This window comes from Nomascus leucogenys, chromosome 11 (assembly GCF_006542625.1).
Source record: "Nomascus leucogenys isolate Asia chromosome 11, Asia_NLE_v1, whole genome shotgun sequence".
Lineage (NCBI taxonomy): Eukaryota > Metazoa > Chordata > Mammalia > Primates > Hylobatidae > Nomascus > Nomascus leucogenys.
Genome location: NC_044391.1, coordinates 94,724,219 through 94,741,217, shown reverse-complemented (window position 1 = coordinate 94,741,217; position 16,999 = coordinate 94,724,219). Strand labels below are relative to the sequence as shown.

Below are 16,999 nucleotides of genomic sequence, written 5' to 3'. Positions count from 1 at the left end.
GTGACGGTGAGAACCTCGCGAGGCTGTTGTGATATCAAATAAATTAATATGCCACGATGTCTAGATCACAGGAAGATCTCACCGATGTTAATTCTATCTTCATTTCCCTTAACATTACACATCAAACAATTGAAATAGAAAGAATCAGATAAGAGCAGAACCCCACTATACTTCTGCCCATGCACTCACACTCACGTACTGTGCATAGCAACATATTAATTTTTCTACCCATGTTCCTTTAATTTAAAATCTGCAAATCCCACCTTTCTCACCTACTGAAGGATACTGTTCCAGAATTTCTACCATCTTTTGCCTATATTTAAAATTGTTCATTTGCTGCTGTATAAAAATATTCCTTTATTTCTTCTATCTTAACCTACCGTAACAAAAACAACCTCTATTTTCCTCACTTCTCATATTTTTCTGATCCCTTTTTAAAAAGCAAAACTCTTTAATTATTTATGTTAAGCCACTCCAAATCTTCACCCATTCTCTCTTAGACACACTGCAGTGTGTGAAACCCACACCACCCCACAAAAGTTAATTTGGCACAGTTGATCACTATGCCCGCTTGGAGACATTTTCTTTACTTAACTTCAAGGCCAACAAAAAAATCTTGGTTTACCTACCATCTCATACATAATTCGTTCTCAGTTACCATTGCTTTCCTTCTCTTCTTCCAGACCTCACAATGTTGGAATGTTCCTATAAATTAAACCTTGGTGTCTTGTTTCTTTTGTTATCTTCATTCACTTCCTTTTATTCTCTCTCAAGGTCATGACTTGAAATCTTTACCTTCTATATTAGAGTGACTGCCAAATTTATATCTCTACATAGACCTTTCTCTCTACCTTAATTCAAGATGTTGGTTCAAGAAACTGGCTTTTTGATGTCTTTACTTGAATGTCTAAGGGTCACCTCAAATTAAACATGTCCAAAACTAAACTTATTTTTGTCCTCTGCTTCTCCCCAAACCCTTCTTCCTTTCCATCTTAATTGATGGCAAATCTATTCTTCCAGGTATTCAGATCCAAAACTTAGTAATCTTTGACTTCTTCTTTTCTTTCACAGCCCACAGCAAATTGATCAAGGAATGTGATCTTTAAAATATATGAAGAATCTATCACTTCCGTGGTTACTACCCTGGTTTGAGACTGGACCATGGCCAAGTCTTACCTGGAGCCTCCTCTTACTCTCCCCATATCTCCATGCTCTCCTACAACCTACTCTCCCTAGTGAGATGAATCCGGTACCTCAGATGGAAATGCAGAAATCACCCGTCTTCTGCGTCGCTCACGCTGGGAGCTGTAGACCGGAGCTGTTCCTATTCGGCCATCTTGGCTCCACCCCAACCTACTCTCAGTACATCCGCCAGAGTGACTTTTTAAAAATATCAAGTCGGATTATTCTGAATCTCATTGTCTTTCTCTCTTCTCTCCCTTTCCAGATCTGCTATATTCCTAATTGTTCCTTAAATATCTTTCTCTAGATACTCACTTTATCTCCTTCAGATCTTTGCTCGAATGAGGTAGTCCTCATTTCACTTTTAACTATTTTCACTCTCCATACCAGCACTCTTGGTCTTTCATACTCTGTTTCAATTTCTCACCTTCTCACATCTTTTTAATTTAGTTTTTATTGTGTTCATCATTTACAAACTATCTCTACCACTAGGTTGTAAGCTTCACACAAGCAGGAAAGGTTTTTATCTTCTTTTATTTACTCTGTATCTAGAGCAATAGTCAGCACAGAGTAAGTACTCAATAAATATTTGTCAAATGAATAAGTAAATGAGTGAGAAATGTATAAGCAAGAAAAAAGAACATTCTGGAATATAATCCCTTTTAGAGTCTTAAAAACCTTGACAGTACTAGGAGTCATTGTCATACATATTAAATTAGGAAAAAATCAGTCCCTATGTTAAACAGACAACCAGACAAACCAAAAATCTGTGGAAAAGGCTCTTGATAGAATTCAATATTATCTCAGGTAAAGACTATGAACCAGAGCATGTAAAAGTAAAACACTTTTGAAAATCAAGAACAAAATGCTCAGAGTAAATGACTGTACCAGAGTCATATACAAAGATTTTAATCTTCTGCACAATACAAATTGGGGTCAATAAAAAAGCAAGTTAATGTCTCACAAGTGCAGGAATGAAAAATAGTTCTGTATCCATCTTAGAACAGCTATGCAAATAATAGTAAAAGTGCTGGAGTAACACAAGACTCCACAACTCTAGAGAATCCATGAGCCAGACAATGTGTTTGTGAATCCTCTCTGGGTCCTTTGTTTCTCCTTCTCATGTTTACTGCCTAATATTTGACCACTTGCTTGTTTGTTAGCAACTCTCACAGGAGAGCGACCTAAAGAAACAGAGGGCGCCTGTAGTCCCAGCTACTCGGAGAGGCTGAGGCAGGAGAATGGCGTGAACCCGGGAGGCGGAGCTTGCAGTGAGCCGAGATTGAGCCACTGCACTCCAGCCTGGGCGACAGAGCGATACTCCGTCTCAAAAAAAAAAAAAAAAAAAAAAAAAAAAAAAAGAAACAGAGGGAAACTTAAGCAAGTTAAAGCAACTCCTTGATAGCAGCCAGGAGGAATATGTGGGGATTTTAATCTGGACAGTAAGAAGCATGTGATATTATTAGATTGGTGCAAAAGTAATTGAGGTTTAAAGTATTCACTAAATGATTACTGAATATATTTTTGGAAATTGGCTGCTAACATTAGCTTGATTCAATTCAATTAAGGTGAGCATGAAGTCTGTCTAAAATATGGTCAAGTGGTAGAATAAAAAGAACTCATTACATATTTGAACGTGTAAAAGAACGAAGGAAAAAAGAGAGAGAGGAAGGATGGATAGATATAAGTCTCTGCTATGGAAATCATCACAGAAGGTAATTTAACATAACGGAAATCTATCTAATGTAAAAAAGAATTAAGGCCAAACCTGCCTCTACCACTAACTAGCAGTCAGTGGTAAGGCTGGAATACCTAACTTTTCAGAGTCTACCTTCTTACTTGTAAAATAGAGATAAAAAGTTTAAAATTAAAAAGCAGAGGGAGTAATATACTTTTCTCCTAATGTTGCTATGATGATTAAATGGATAAATTATGCAAAACACCTAATATATAAAACCAGGTGTCTGTTCTCCACAACCAAACTCCACTTTCTATCATGTTATCTGCCTGTTTGTTCAAGTGTTGAAAATCATCTCATTTTAAGAATTCATTCTTCTTTTCCACTTTGTAAGGATAAAACTCTGAAGAAATATCTAGAGGGTAATTAACATATGGCTAAAACTATCACGGGAAATATTAAAAAACAGATTAAAAAGTACAACTGGGACCTGTTTTAAAATGAAAGGCAGCCTATTGATAAAAATGAGCTTTTTTCTTAAATTGCAGGAAAATATTGTAAATGCTCTATTTAAAAATTATAGAACAACATCTCTTGGAGGAGGGATAAGATTTCTTTTCTTTTATACACACCAAAGTACAGAAAATGCTTTGCTCTTTGTAAAGTTGTTTGATTATAAGTTCTATGGGAAGAGGACTGACATGAATAGTATGTGGCTTGTAATTGGCAATTAGGAAATAGTTTTGCATGAATACAATATGCACAGATTATAGAGTACTTGGCTCAGGGATGGGAGTCCATCTGTCTCTGCAGGTGATCCATACATAATAAAAGAATAAATAATAACAAGACAGGATTTTAATGGCATCTAGATAAAAGGCAAAGCAGCCATTCTCACAGTTCCTGAACCATCATTCATAAAGTCCTGGCAAAGCAACTATTCTCACAGTACCTAAACCATCATTTATATACTCCTGGCATTCTACTGAAAATCTCACAGTCCACATGCAGTATATATTAGTATATATATAAACAGATATAAAGTGACTAATAATTTCTTGACTCCCAAAAATATGGTATCTTGAAATAACCAAAATAGCCCCTTCATGGTAGAAAAATAATAAAAAAAAAACAGGTAAAAGTTCAGAAAGATGATTTCTACTCCTCTAGTTAAAAGCTAAACTCTAAACTTTAGTTTTTGTTTATTTTAAAAATACTATGTATATAATAAAATTACATTAAAAATTTTTGTTATTTAGACTTTAGGATAATGTACAAACAGCTAATAAATGAGCAGAATGTATTTAATAATAATAATAGGATATATTAAATTCCCAAGCCAAAATGATTTTTAGAATGCATAGTTAATAGTATGAATAAGCACAATAGATTTAAACTGTAAACCATACAGGCTCAAGTGGGCATTGATAGATGTTGTCCTCATTCTAATTATTAATTAGTTCAGAGTTTGTGAAGGTAAATAGCATTGCCCACACATCTCTTTGCCAACTCTCTTACTAAAGCAAATGGAACCAACAATACAAAGAACAATGAAAAAGAATTTTCTAATAAATCTTTTATCCTCTAAAGTTGTATGAGAAGAAAGGTCACTTTCTCACTCACTAGCTTACCTTTTGGTGCTCTTATCTTTTTCTTCATCATACATATTTTTATTTATTATGCTCTATTTATGCATTCTTCAATAGCATCTTTATTTATGACTTTGTGAATCAACATCTTTGTAATAGGAGGCGAAAGTCACTTAGCTAATTACACATGCTTGATAAGCTGCATAATAATAACTATTGCAGTATTGTACATTAGTTGAAGGTATGTAAATTACTGCAGTTATTTTCATTTGCAGAAAAAAAGAGACTTTTTTAAGTCATTTAAAACACCCTTGTTGCCTCCATTTCCATCTTCTTAAGTATAGTGTGCTTTTAACCCAATTCATAACATCAATAAAATCCCACTCTACCAGTATTACCCAAGAAATAAGAGCAAAGACAAAGCAAACAAAAAAACCCTCAATTTAATGCAAATACTTCTGTACTGAGTTATGAATTTTGTTATTTATAAAGTGTCTTCCATATAAATGCAATCCCAGTAAAACAGAACAGTTTAGACATTCCCTGCCCCACAAGGATGCTATAATGAAATCTGACTTGGTCCAGCCAGGATATTAGAAGTGCATAGAGAGAATGTGCAGCATTAGAATATTAATATGACTTCTGTATGAAGATTGGAAATTCTACAAAGTTATGAATAAGGTCAAAATAACACTTAGATGATCTACTGCCATAGAAAAGCATACTCTCCTATGAGTGATTTACTGAATGTTATATAAAAGTGGAGTGTGGACAAGCTACATTCAGATGCAAGCTTGCAGCTGTCAGTGTCTACATTTGCTCAATCTGGCTAGAGGATGATTTGAAGGTTGATTTAATTGTAGCTTCTGAATCATGCACTTCTCTATGTTTTAAATTGTTTAACGTAAATATAAAAATGTTAAAGTAATTTTAAGACTGTAAATATTTAGTATCAAATCTGCAAAATCTCATTCTCCTCTGGAAAAGTGACTGAAAATGAAAAGATTAAGAAAAAAAACCACTATTACCTTAATAATAATAATTGCTCAATAATTATGGAAAATTTACCCTTAGGATGAGAAAGTCCATACAGTATTCAGAAGGAATGCTGAGAATAAACAAAAAAAACTAGATTTGTGATTGAGTGATCAAGTTTTAAGAGGAACACAAATATATATCTGTAGAAAAGAGTTCAGAGATCAGAGTTACCAGTTAGTAAGACAGCATCGTTTGGGTTCCTTGCAGGTATCATAATAGCCTAAGTACATATTCCACTAAACACAAACTCAAAGCAAAGATTCAACTCTTGCTGATGCTACCGGCACCAGAACACAAGGCACAACCAATGAGCTTTGCCAATGTAATCTACTCAGCTAGAGCTCTCCTTCAACACCTTTATATTCCTTGACTGCCTTCATCAGATTCCAAATATCACCTAACCATTTACTTCCCAGCATCAGCAAATCATCCTTAGGGAGAGTATCCTGTTCGTCCTCTGCAAGCTTTTCCCCCATTTTTAATTTCCACTTTTATACATACCTCCTTTTCTACATATTTTCTTGCCGGGCTTTCTGGCACATTCCTTGGATATTCTTTTTACTGAAAAATGAATAGAAGACTAGAAAATAACATGGCGCTCCATCACAGACCGCCGGAACATGCAACACCACTATCTAACTCAATACGCTCCTGCATTTACTGAGTGCGAAAGATCCCCAATTCGTTGAGCCTGCACATGCAATGAGGAAATGTTGATGCATCTTCTCAGAAGTCATTTGGTAGGAAATGGAAATTAGAAACCCATTTCTACCTAAATATACGTGCTGTGGAGGAAAGAAAATGAGTAAGCACAGGAAAAAAATAAGTACAGATACACTGACACACATAAACAAAAAGAGCACCATGCACGCATGTAAAATATGTCTACATGCCAACAGGAAAAGCCATGCATACTACCAGTACACATGAATTAATATTGTTAGAACTTAGAATAGAAAAAATATATAAATATATCTCCCTGTTTTTCCTGCAATAAACTCACCATCCTCGGTTGGGACATATATATTTAAATATAGGCAGTCTTCACTCTGGTCTTGCACATATGATGAAACCACATCCAAGTTATTAGTAAACCACACAGGAAGCATGACTTCTGGCAATCTGCCATCAATGATATTCTGGGGACACACAGGAGCAAATTGAGTGGCATTTCTGATATCTGACCAGGGAGATGGTGGTTCTGGAGGCTGAAAACGACGTTCCCCTGTTGGTGGGGCTGCATATGGAACCCCAAGAAATTGAATAACAGGCCCCAAAATTTCATTATTGAGTTCCTTCTTAAACCCTCTTATCTTTCCAAAGTTGGTAGTCACCAGTGGGTCCACATCATCCAATTTTTGTGACAGCACATGGCCAGCCTGAAGCAAACATCCCAACATACAGAGAGTCAATGGGGCACCCAATCCCCGGCGTACCAAGCATGCCATCACTGCTCTCCAAACATAATTTGGCCACGTGCATCTGGGCAGTGCCATGGTCCCACATTAGTTGTCTAGTTGCCTGGTTACAGTGAGGCAAACGTATTTATATCCACTTGAGAAAGACTGTATAATGGTAGAATATACCTCCGATTTGTTACAGGGGAGCTTGTCGAGAAAAGCTCTGAAAGATCTTCAGACAGCAGGTATCTCCCATTGATTTCACATGTATTGGAGCAGCATCTTCAATCATCACTATTTATCAGACCATATCCTATTGAACATTCTGTTTTCCATATTAGCAGTGTGGCAAAAGTGGGCATTGACTGCAGATTTCTCTCTTATAAATCAAATCCAGTTAGCTGCAGGTCTATATCCTAGAAAAAAATGAAAATAAATCATGAGCTGGAGCAAGCTAACATAGGCAGTGTGATAACTAGATGTTTTACAATCTACAGAAATACATTAATAATGACTAGCATCAGGTAAGTTAAATGTTACCATAGGAAAATCATGGATTGAAGTGAGATGACAAGTAAACTAACTGATTATAAGATTATTGAGAAATGCATCTGCTGACTTTATATACATTTACGTGGAAGCAGTCTTTATTAAAATACACAGTTTTAGAAACATGTCACAGTAAAGTATTTAAAAATACTGAATGTTAGGTGTGAAATTTATACTTTATTAATAGTCTTCAATCACTTCAAGCAATAGAAGATTAATCTGTTTCAGTTTTAAAACCCAATAGCAGAAAATATTTTAAGAAACTGGCAGTAAACTAGCAGAACAGACACAAACCTGTAAGAATGATTGTATGCATTGGAAAACAAACAAAAAGGTGGTTCCCAATCTTATGCTTATCAAAAAAAGGAAGATAATATGAGGACAAGAAAATTAATATGAGTTCAGCTGTGATTATTCAGATGAAACTACCTCACTTCCTTGCTGTATCTCAAATGTTTTCATAAAATTTTGCTTATAGGTTTCCTATTTGAAATTAAGATTCAAGAATTTAAAAGAGAAAATGGCATTAGATACAATTTGTAAAAGAGATAGAAGTTTACATCTTTTTTTGCAGACAAGTTATTTTACCATCTTGCTATATATTATAGATATCAATAAATTTGCAATGCAAAAATTAATTTATGAGTCAAAGTCAATATATTTTAAATTATAGTTTTTTTCTGTCTGTTGGAGATCAAAGGAAGATTACAAAAAGAGAGTGTGGTGATTAAAAAAACAATCATATCTAATCACGGCGTCTTGCATATTAACACTAATCAAATATCTATCACTGTTTACACAGTTCAACTTAAACTGCATCAGACTATAATATAACATTCAGTGCAATGCAATCCATGGAGTAATGTGATGTTAACTGTCAAATAACGTACAGCTCAAAAAATGTGTCTTTTCTTGTTCAAGCAACCTTTTCAAGTGCTTACTTTGAAAATAAAGTGTTGATTTGTATTAGAGATGGTTCTATACTATGTATTATGGGAAGATACCTAAAGAAGTGTTGGTCTGGCAGTGAGACTGCCCTGACTTTGTGCTACTTAAAAGGAGATTGTAAAAACTATATAGGGCAGCAGGAGATTTGGTTCTGGCCTAGTGTGTCTTTAGCTCTGAACAATCTATCACAGAAGGCTATAAGGAGATAAATCTCTTTCCTTGAAGATACTTTAGTCTGTGTTAATTCACATACCTTTGCTGTGAAAGCACATTAATATACAAAAGACAGGCTTAGACCAATCCAATTCCTGTTCCAGAACTCTAGCATTTATCGAAGATTCAGCTACACAAACCCATTTCTGTAAAGTGTATATAATGCTTATTCTTGTGCAGCATCATAGTGGGCCACAGCATGAATGAGTCTTTGCAAGTTCCTTTTGGTGTTAAAAATGCACTGTTTTGACACCTAACTCAGAGAACCTGTGGTGAGGTCTTAAAAGTCCATCATCATGCTTTATTCAACCTAATTTTCAAGTACTCTACAGCAATTTCCAAAAGTTTTTCTTCGCACAACTGATATCAAATACTTGCTTTGTTATTAACAAAATAACACTGCTTTTTTTGTACTTAGAAATCCCTGTGTTAAGGATAAAGAAGCTCCTGTTTCCCACTGATGTGCTACTTTAACGCAAATTGCACAGGATTGGAATTCTGCATGCCATGATGGATTTTCAAATTTGAATGATGTTTAGCTCCTGAGGTTACAAAAATATCCCATTTTACATGTTGTATGTTTGGAGAACTATAATATTGATCCCCCCAAATTTTCAGAAGTTGCTACTGTAATAATAGCAGTCATCCAAGTCAAATGTAAAATATGGCTTATTTAAAGTACTAAAATTTAAAAAAAAATGCCTAAATAGAAAGTCTCAAATTTGTTGACAATTTTCCCCCTATTTATTGATGCTTCCTTAGTATATTAAAAAATCCTCCGTTTTCATGCATTTATGTCCATTTACAACCCTATGAAGTGGATTCAACAGTTATCCCCTTCTTACTCATGAGGAACTCAGACTTGAAGAGGTTAATTTTTACCTTGGCCAGGGTCTCTTAGCTGATTAGTAGCAGACCCAGGAGCCCAGTGCTATCTGATTTAAAGGTCATCCTTATGATCACCACACATGATACAGTCCCTCAATTCACAATTATCACTTTTTAAGAAATTGATCCTAGTGTATTTAAAATTGAATTGTAAAAATATTTTATGTTTCTTCAGAAGATGAAGTCTCAGTAAATATTCTGACAATTTCATAGGACAGAGAAATTAAAAAATGGTCTGCCCTATTCTTATTGGAAGTTAATATTTTATTTTGCTATTTTTATACATATTTTACCAGTTTTACTCTATTGAATGTAGTGATAGGTTTCTCTTACGTCATTACACAAAATCACGTTAAAACAATGATTTGTGTAATAATTTGATCATTTATTAGTAACCAAAAAAACCCCAAACTATGACAACCTAAATATCCATCAATAGATATTGATAAATTAATTATGATGTATTCACAAATTCAAATTGTATACATTAGTGAAAATAAAGGACCTAAACCCAAAATATCAACATACATAAATCTCAAAATTTTTGGCAAAACAAGTCACAGAAAATTAGGTACAGTAAATACTATTTAAATAAAGCTTAAAGTATGTAAAAGAATATTATATATTATTCTCAAATACATAAATACATAGTAACAGGATAGCTGTCATCTCTGAGTAAAAAGGAAAGAGAATAAGGCTCATTCTAGCAACTAATCAATTAACTGGGCCAATTATTTAATTGACACCTAAGACGGATAACCTGTGGTAAGGCCCTAAAAGGCCAGCAACAAACTACAGCAAGTTTGACAAAACCTTAGTATTTGATTTCTCTGTATTCTTTTGTATGTTTGAAGTATTTCAGAATACATTAAAATAAGAAAGCCAGAAAACTCTTACTCGGTAGACCAAATCAGATATTACCCATAGATTAGCCTATCAATCCACACATAGGACTAGCTTCATCTGACTTCGAAGTTAATAGGGATACTAGCTCAAAAATTTCCCCATTATTCCTCTTTTTGACTTAAAGCATATATAGTCCCATTAAAAGAATAAAATAAAAATAAATAATAATTAAAAGCACATCATAAATGGTAATACATTTTCTCCCTTACAATAATTCATCAAAAGCTGGTCCCTCAACTAGTTTGTTTCTGAGAAACTCAGAAAAAGGAGTAGGGAGAACTGTATGGGACGTTAGATAATTACAGTGGGTGGCCACATTCATCCAATATTTCATTCACTCAACAAACTAGATATTTACAATGTGCAAGCTATTGCACTGAAAGTTAAGGAGAATTGAAAGACATGTACAATCTACTCTTTACTCCCAAGTAGCTTACGACATTGTAAAGGAATAAGTAATCTAAAAAAATTACTCTAATGCAAGATGAAATGTGACATGTGTTCAATAAATACATGATGAATGTGGGAGCGGAGGCTAGCAGGAAATATCTGACTTCTAACTTTACGTACCTTTTACATATCTTTTTCTAAAAAAAAAAAAAATTAACCTTTTATTTCTACTTTACTTTGTTTTCTTGTTTGCGTTTCTTTGTTTTCTTGTTGAACTCAACTCCTCCCTACTAAATTTCTTTGCATGTGTGTTTTAAAAAATATCTTTATGACCCTCATAAAATCTATATGGAAATTTGTTCTATAGTGTAAGCATGGAAAAATCTCAGTTGGTCTGGATCGGACAGCATGCTTACCATTATACCATTATGGCTTGATGGTGACTCTTAACCAATGCTATACAATATACAGTGGATCCTTGTTATTCATGGTAGTTATGTTCTATAAAGTCATGATGAACACTAAATTAGGGAACACAGACCTTTTGTTTTTAAAGACATACACATGTATATATATGTGTATGTATGTATGTGTGTGTGTGTGTACACACACGTACATGGATATACCCACATATATAGATACACAAATCTCACATAAGTTATAGGTTATAATCCTTAATGCTTGCAACTAGTAGATTGTTTTATTTTATGAAAGAAAAATTGAGGTTCTAAAGCATTAAGTGCCTGAGGCCGCCTCACTAACAGGTGCTAGAGTTGGGATTAAAATGCCCCCAATTGATCCCAAAGATGAAGCATCTTGCACTGCACTGCACGGCCTCTACTATCTCCAACCTGTGTTCATAAAGTTGAAACAAGAAGGCAGAGCAATGCCTTGTTTGACTTCAGCTGGCAAGATGCTCATAGGGTGACAAAGTTTTGCTGCTTTGCTCATGTCTGTGGAATCACTGTAAACGTGCTGTAAGTGTTGATTTTAGGATTACAAATACATTTTAGTGAATAGACAAGTTCGCAAACACAGAAACCAGGAATAATGAAGATCAACTATACTAACTAAAGACAAATAATGTTTTGCACTTATAGGTCTGTGGGTGGTTTGAAGTCAGGCCACACTAGCTTGTCAACTATATATGGTAATAATAAATGGATATAAAAATGGACTTAGTAATACTAATTTAACAAATAATGCAATTTAATAATATCTGGCTTCAGTAGAGTGTGATGAAACTTGATGACCAAGGCTAGCAACATACTTGGAATATATCTACGTGATCAGTTCACTGTAAGAGAACCTGACCACTGACAGATACTGGGTTTCCTGTAGCAAAATGTTTCATATACACTAGTGGTGGTTAAAGACCTAGAGACAAAAGGATATTCTTCGTGACCCAGGAGTGGGAGAACAAAGAAGCCAGAGTCTGAGATTTTTAAACTCAGTTCAATGCACATCCTTCTTCTGCTGTTGCCATACTGTATACTTTGCCTGTAATAAAGCTGTCCAATGAGTATAAACTGTTTGACGCCTTTCAGTAAATGAATACTTAAAGTAACTAATATGTAATTAACTCACATAGTAAGTACTTAAAATGGGATGAATAAACAAATGAACACAATTTTACAAAATGATATTAGGCTTCAAAAGAAGAGACAAGTCTACCGCCAGTTAGTAAATTAGAAACGAGTTCATGAATCAAGGGAAATTTGAGATGGGCTTAAAAGAATGAATATGATTTGGACAAACACTGATGGTCACAGAAGGGATCCCACAGCAGAAAGAATGTTCAGTAGACACTGTGCTGCTCACCCTTCCTGAGGGCAGCTCACATTTTAATGACAGGTTCCTGCCAGTATACAAAGGCCTGGCTTCCTTTTCTCAATACAGAATAATCCGAGGAGCCCCAAAGCTCCCCATGAAAATGGGCAGAGAGAGGAGTTGGTTGAGATTCTCCTACTCCCTTACAGGAATTGTTCCCAATGGCACATCCCAGGAAACTTCTTGTAGACAAACCTTCATCTCAAAGTCTTATTTTTTCCTTTGGAAGCCTGACTTATGACCGAAAGAAAAGTAAAAGGCTTTTTTGAGGAAGGCACAGTCTAGTTTGCCCAGAAGACAGAATAAATGAGGATGAGCATTGGATAAGATTGAAATGGCAGGTGAGAGCCAAATCAAGCAAGCCCTTCATTAAGAGGCTAAAGAGTTAGGATTTTATTCTCTAGATGATGAAAAGCCATTACACATTCCTAGCAGAAGGAAAGTATTATCAAATTCATTCACAAGAAAATTAAACCGGCAGTATTTTGGGACAGAGATCTCTAAAGCAGCATGTTCATACCCCATCACAAGATGATTAGATAAGGGAACTAAATGGTTGAACTTCTATTTGCCATTTTTTATGTAAAACAAAAACAGAAAGCAATTAAAGTTTGCTAATATGAATATATGACGTAACAGCAGTGTCATCACAAGGCTATTGACGCATATAGCACTTGCAGTCTTCTTGAGAAGGTAGATTGGTCTGTAGTGCAGTTGGTTAACCACCAGTAGCATTTTGTTATTGTTAATTGTTCATTTTCAATGTGCAGTGATGCATTAGAGTTTACATCATTGGATAAATAAATTTACATATTTGTATCAAGTTGTAATTAAAGTAACCCTTAAAAAACAAACTACTGGATTAACTTTTTATCAAATATCAACGAAAGGGAGTACTAGAAATACAATCATAAAGAACTGTAAAAAGGCAAAATGAAATTTCTACTTTTAGGACAAGCTCTTCTTCAGCTATATCACAAGATTAAAAATAATGGCCATCTAATCAGATATAACAACAAATCAGAAAAAATATTTGAAAACCTCAAGAAGATAACTTGAAGTGTGAATTAATGCCCATTTTATTAGCTGTGAACTGTGCCCCAAAAATCTCTGTGCCTTGATATTAGTGAATAATGCAATGAAGTCATCAGTATTTATAAGACATTTTAAAATACTGTTAATTTTATCTTTCTCATTTTCTTAGTGCCTATTTTTGTGTATGTTTTGCAATCTGGTGATAGAAATATTTATTAAATATATATATGTATGTATATTCCCACATAAATTTTTGATAACCAAACCATATTTTTTACTAAAAAGTAACATATATGCATATATGTATACATTTTTCACCTTTTAGCAAAAATATGGTTTGGTTATCAAACGTACAGACTAGGTGCAAAGGTGTGGGAATCATTACCTTTGTGAATGAATTGGTGTAAAAGAAACCAGAGAGAATCTTAATTCCATGTTCACTTTGAAATATCAGCTGGGTTCATCCACAATTATGTGAAAATGGCAACAGAAACAGCTACTATTGTAGGTCACCCTCTACTTGCCAATCACTGTCCAAAACGTTTTACATAGTTCATGTCACTTAGTCTTCACAATAGACTTATAAGCCAAGCCCTCTTATTTGAGGTGAGAAAAACGTGGGTGAAAGTGGTCAGATAACTCTCTGAAGGCCACAATGCCAGGAAAAGGCAGATCCAAGAAACAAACCCAAGACTGCCTAACTCCAAAGAACATACCCTGAACCTTTGTGACACAGGAGTTTGTGCTCTGTACCTCAGTGAGACCAGTTCAATAAAGTCCTATGCTCAGGTTGAGGAACTGAGGAGAGTGAAACATGCAGAATATCAACAGAAGGAAAATAAAAAGGCTGCTCATCCGCTTACTGGGGTTAGTTAATAGTCATAATTTGCAGCAACTCCAAAGAGTGTGGTAATGAAACTTTTTTCCAGCAACATTCAATAGCCTGGGGCAGAGAATAAATGATAGAAGTCAGGGTTGGGGATAAGGAAGGAAAGAATGGTAGAACAGCAAAGAGCAAAGGTTACAAGAAATGGTAATCCTAATGTTGAACAGATCAACTAAATCTAAATATAGACTTAAGCAGTACCAGAAGGACACAAAGGGGAAAAATATAAGACAATTAAAACCAAGGCCAAAAAGGGTTTACTCTGAGATGAGAATATCAAAGTTCAAGATCTTGATAATGGAGAAGTTCCAAGGGATGCCAGGACCCATGTCATGGCCATATTAACATAAGGCTATTGAGAACTAAAGCGGTGACAAGTTTATTCTGCCATGAGCATCATTTAATAATAACTGGATTAATGATAAGCACCAAATGAGTAAGTACTGGGGCTAAACATTGAGCTAACTGCATCATCTCCTTTATTGTCTCTAAGTACCATGAGGTAGAGATCATTATCGTCTTCTTGTAACAGATAATTAAATTGAAGTCAGAAACACAAAGCCACAGTAACATCCTTCAATAAAACAAGAGCACATTTTATGGATGCAGCAAGCTTCAAGAAATAGAAAGAGATAAGGCAGAAGAATTAACACTCTCTAAAGACAAACGCTGCCTCCTTCTTAATTTTGCCCAGAACCTCCTTCTGGGAGAAATTGTGGGCAGCCCTCAATAGTTTTCCAGAGTTGCATGATATTCCCCATTTCTCTGCAGAGCATATAAATGGTTCTATTTGTTCCCTTTCCCTTTGGGCTACTTCCACACTAAATGTACCTCTCCAATAACAAAAAAAAAGAGAGAGAGAAAATAGAATGTTAATGAGAAAAGGCCAACTAAAACAACATTAATTGGAGAAAAAAATTACCAATAAAGTATTTTTTTAAATAACAAGGAGTAAAACATGAGTACATGGTAGACATTATACCTGATAACAAACTAATTTTGTGAATAAACAATACTAGGCCGGGCGCGGTGGCTCACGCTTGTAATCCCAGCACTTTGGGAGGCCGAGGCGGGCGGATCACGAGGTCAGGAGATCGAGACCACGGTGAAACCCTGTCTCTACTAAAAAATACAAAAAATTAGCCGGGCGTGGTGGCAGGCGCCTGTAGTCCCAGCTACTCGGAGAGGCTGAGGCAGGAGAATGGCGTGAACCCGGGAGGCGGAGCTTGCAGTGAGCTGAGATTGCGCCACTGCACTCCAGCCTGGGCGACAGAGCCAGACTCCGTCTCAAGAAAAAAAAAAAAAAAATACTAATGGAAGGTAACACATATGATGTGGTTTGGCTCTGTGTACCCACCCAAATCTCATCTTGAATTGAACTCCCATAATTCCCATGTGCTGTGGGACAGACCCAGTGGGAGATCATTTAAATCATGGGGGTGGTTTCCCGCATACTGTTCTTATGGTAGTGAATAAGTCTTATGAGATCTGACTGTCTTATCAGGGGTTTCTGCTTTTGCATCTTCCTCATTTTCTCTTGCCACCACCACGTAAGAAGTGCCTTTTGCCTCCTGCAATGATTCTGAGGCCTCCCCAGCAGTGTGGAACTGTAAGTCCAGTTAAACCCCTTTTTCTTCCCAGTCTCGGATATGTCTTTATCAGCAACATGAAAATGAACTAACACAGTAAAATGGTACCAGTAGAGTGGGGCACTTCTGAAAAGATACCCAAAAATGTGGAAGTAGCTTTGGAACCGGGTAACGGGCAGAGGTTGAAACAGTTTGGAGAGCTCAGAAGAAGACCGAAAAATGTGGGAAAGTTTGGAACTTCCTAGAGACTTGTTGAATGATTTTGACAAAAATACTGATAATGATACGGACAATAAAATCTAGGCTCAGGTGGTCTCAGATGGAGATGAGAAACTTGTTGGGAACTGGAGAAAAGGTGACTCTTCTTATGTTTTAGCAAAGACACTGGTGGCATTTTGCTTCTGCCCTGGAGATTTGTGGAACTTTGAACTTGAGAGAAATGATTTAGGGTATCTGATGGAAGAAATTTCTAAGCAGCGAAGCATTCAAGAGGTGACTTGGGAGCTGTTAAAGGCATTCCGTTTTTTAAGGGAAGCAGAGCATAAAAGTTCAGAAAATTTGCAGTCTGACAATGCCATAGAAAAGAAAAACCCATTTTCTGAGGAGAAATTCAAGCCAGCTACAGGAATTTGCATAAGTAACCAGGAGCCAAATATTAATCCCCAGGAAAATGGTTAAAATGTCTCCAGGCCATGTCTAAGTTCTTCACAGCAGCCCCTCCCATCACAGGCCTGGAGGCCTAGGAGGAAAATATGGTTTTGTGGGCCAGGCTCAGGTTCCATGTGCTGTGTGCAATCTACAGACTTGGTTCTCTGCCTCCCAGCTGCTCCAGCCATGACTAAAAGGGGCCAAGGTACAGCTCAGCCCATGACTTCAGA

General features: G+C 35.8%; 1 protein-coding gene across 8 annotated transcripts in view; it reads right to left on the bottom strand.

Annotated features, from left to right (window-relative positions):
* NLGN1 (neuroligin 1) overlaps positions 1 to 16,999 on the bottom strand; it is a 906,211-nt gene that overhangs the window by 693,652 nt on the left and 195,560 nt on the right. For 4 of the 8 annotated variants that reach the window (XM_030822834.1, XM_030822833.1, XM_030822835.1 and 1 more), the window contains 2 exons: positions 6,491 to 7,303; positions 5,989 to 6,048 (listed from right to left, as the gene is read on the bottom strand). In XM_030822834.1, coding sequence (XP_030678694.1) covers positions 5,989 to 6,048; positions 6,491 to 6,983 — 553 coding nt within the window. In that variant the 5' untranslated portion in view covers positions 6,984 to 7,303. The remainder of the gene's footprint in view (positions 1 to 5,988; positions 6,049 to 6,490; positions 7,304 to 16,999) is intronic. The other 4 variants (XM_030822832.1, XM_003256476.3, XM_030822836.1 and 1 more) reach the window with 2 other exon arrangements.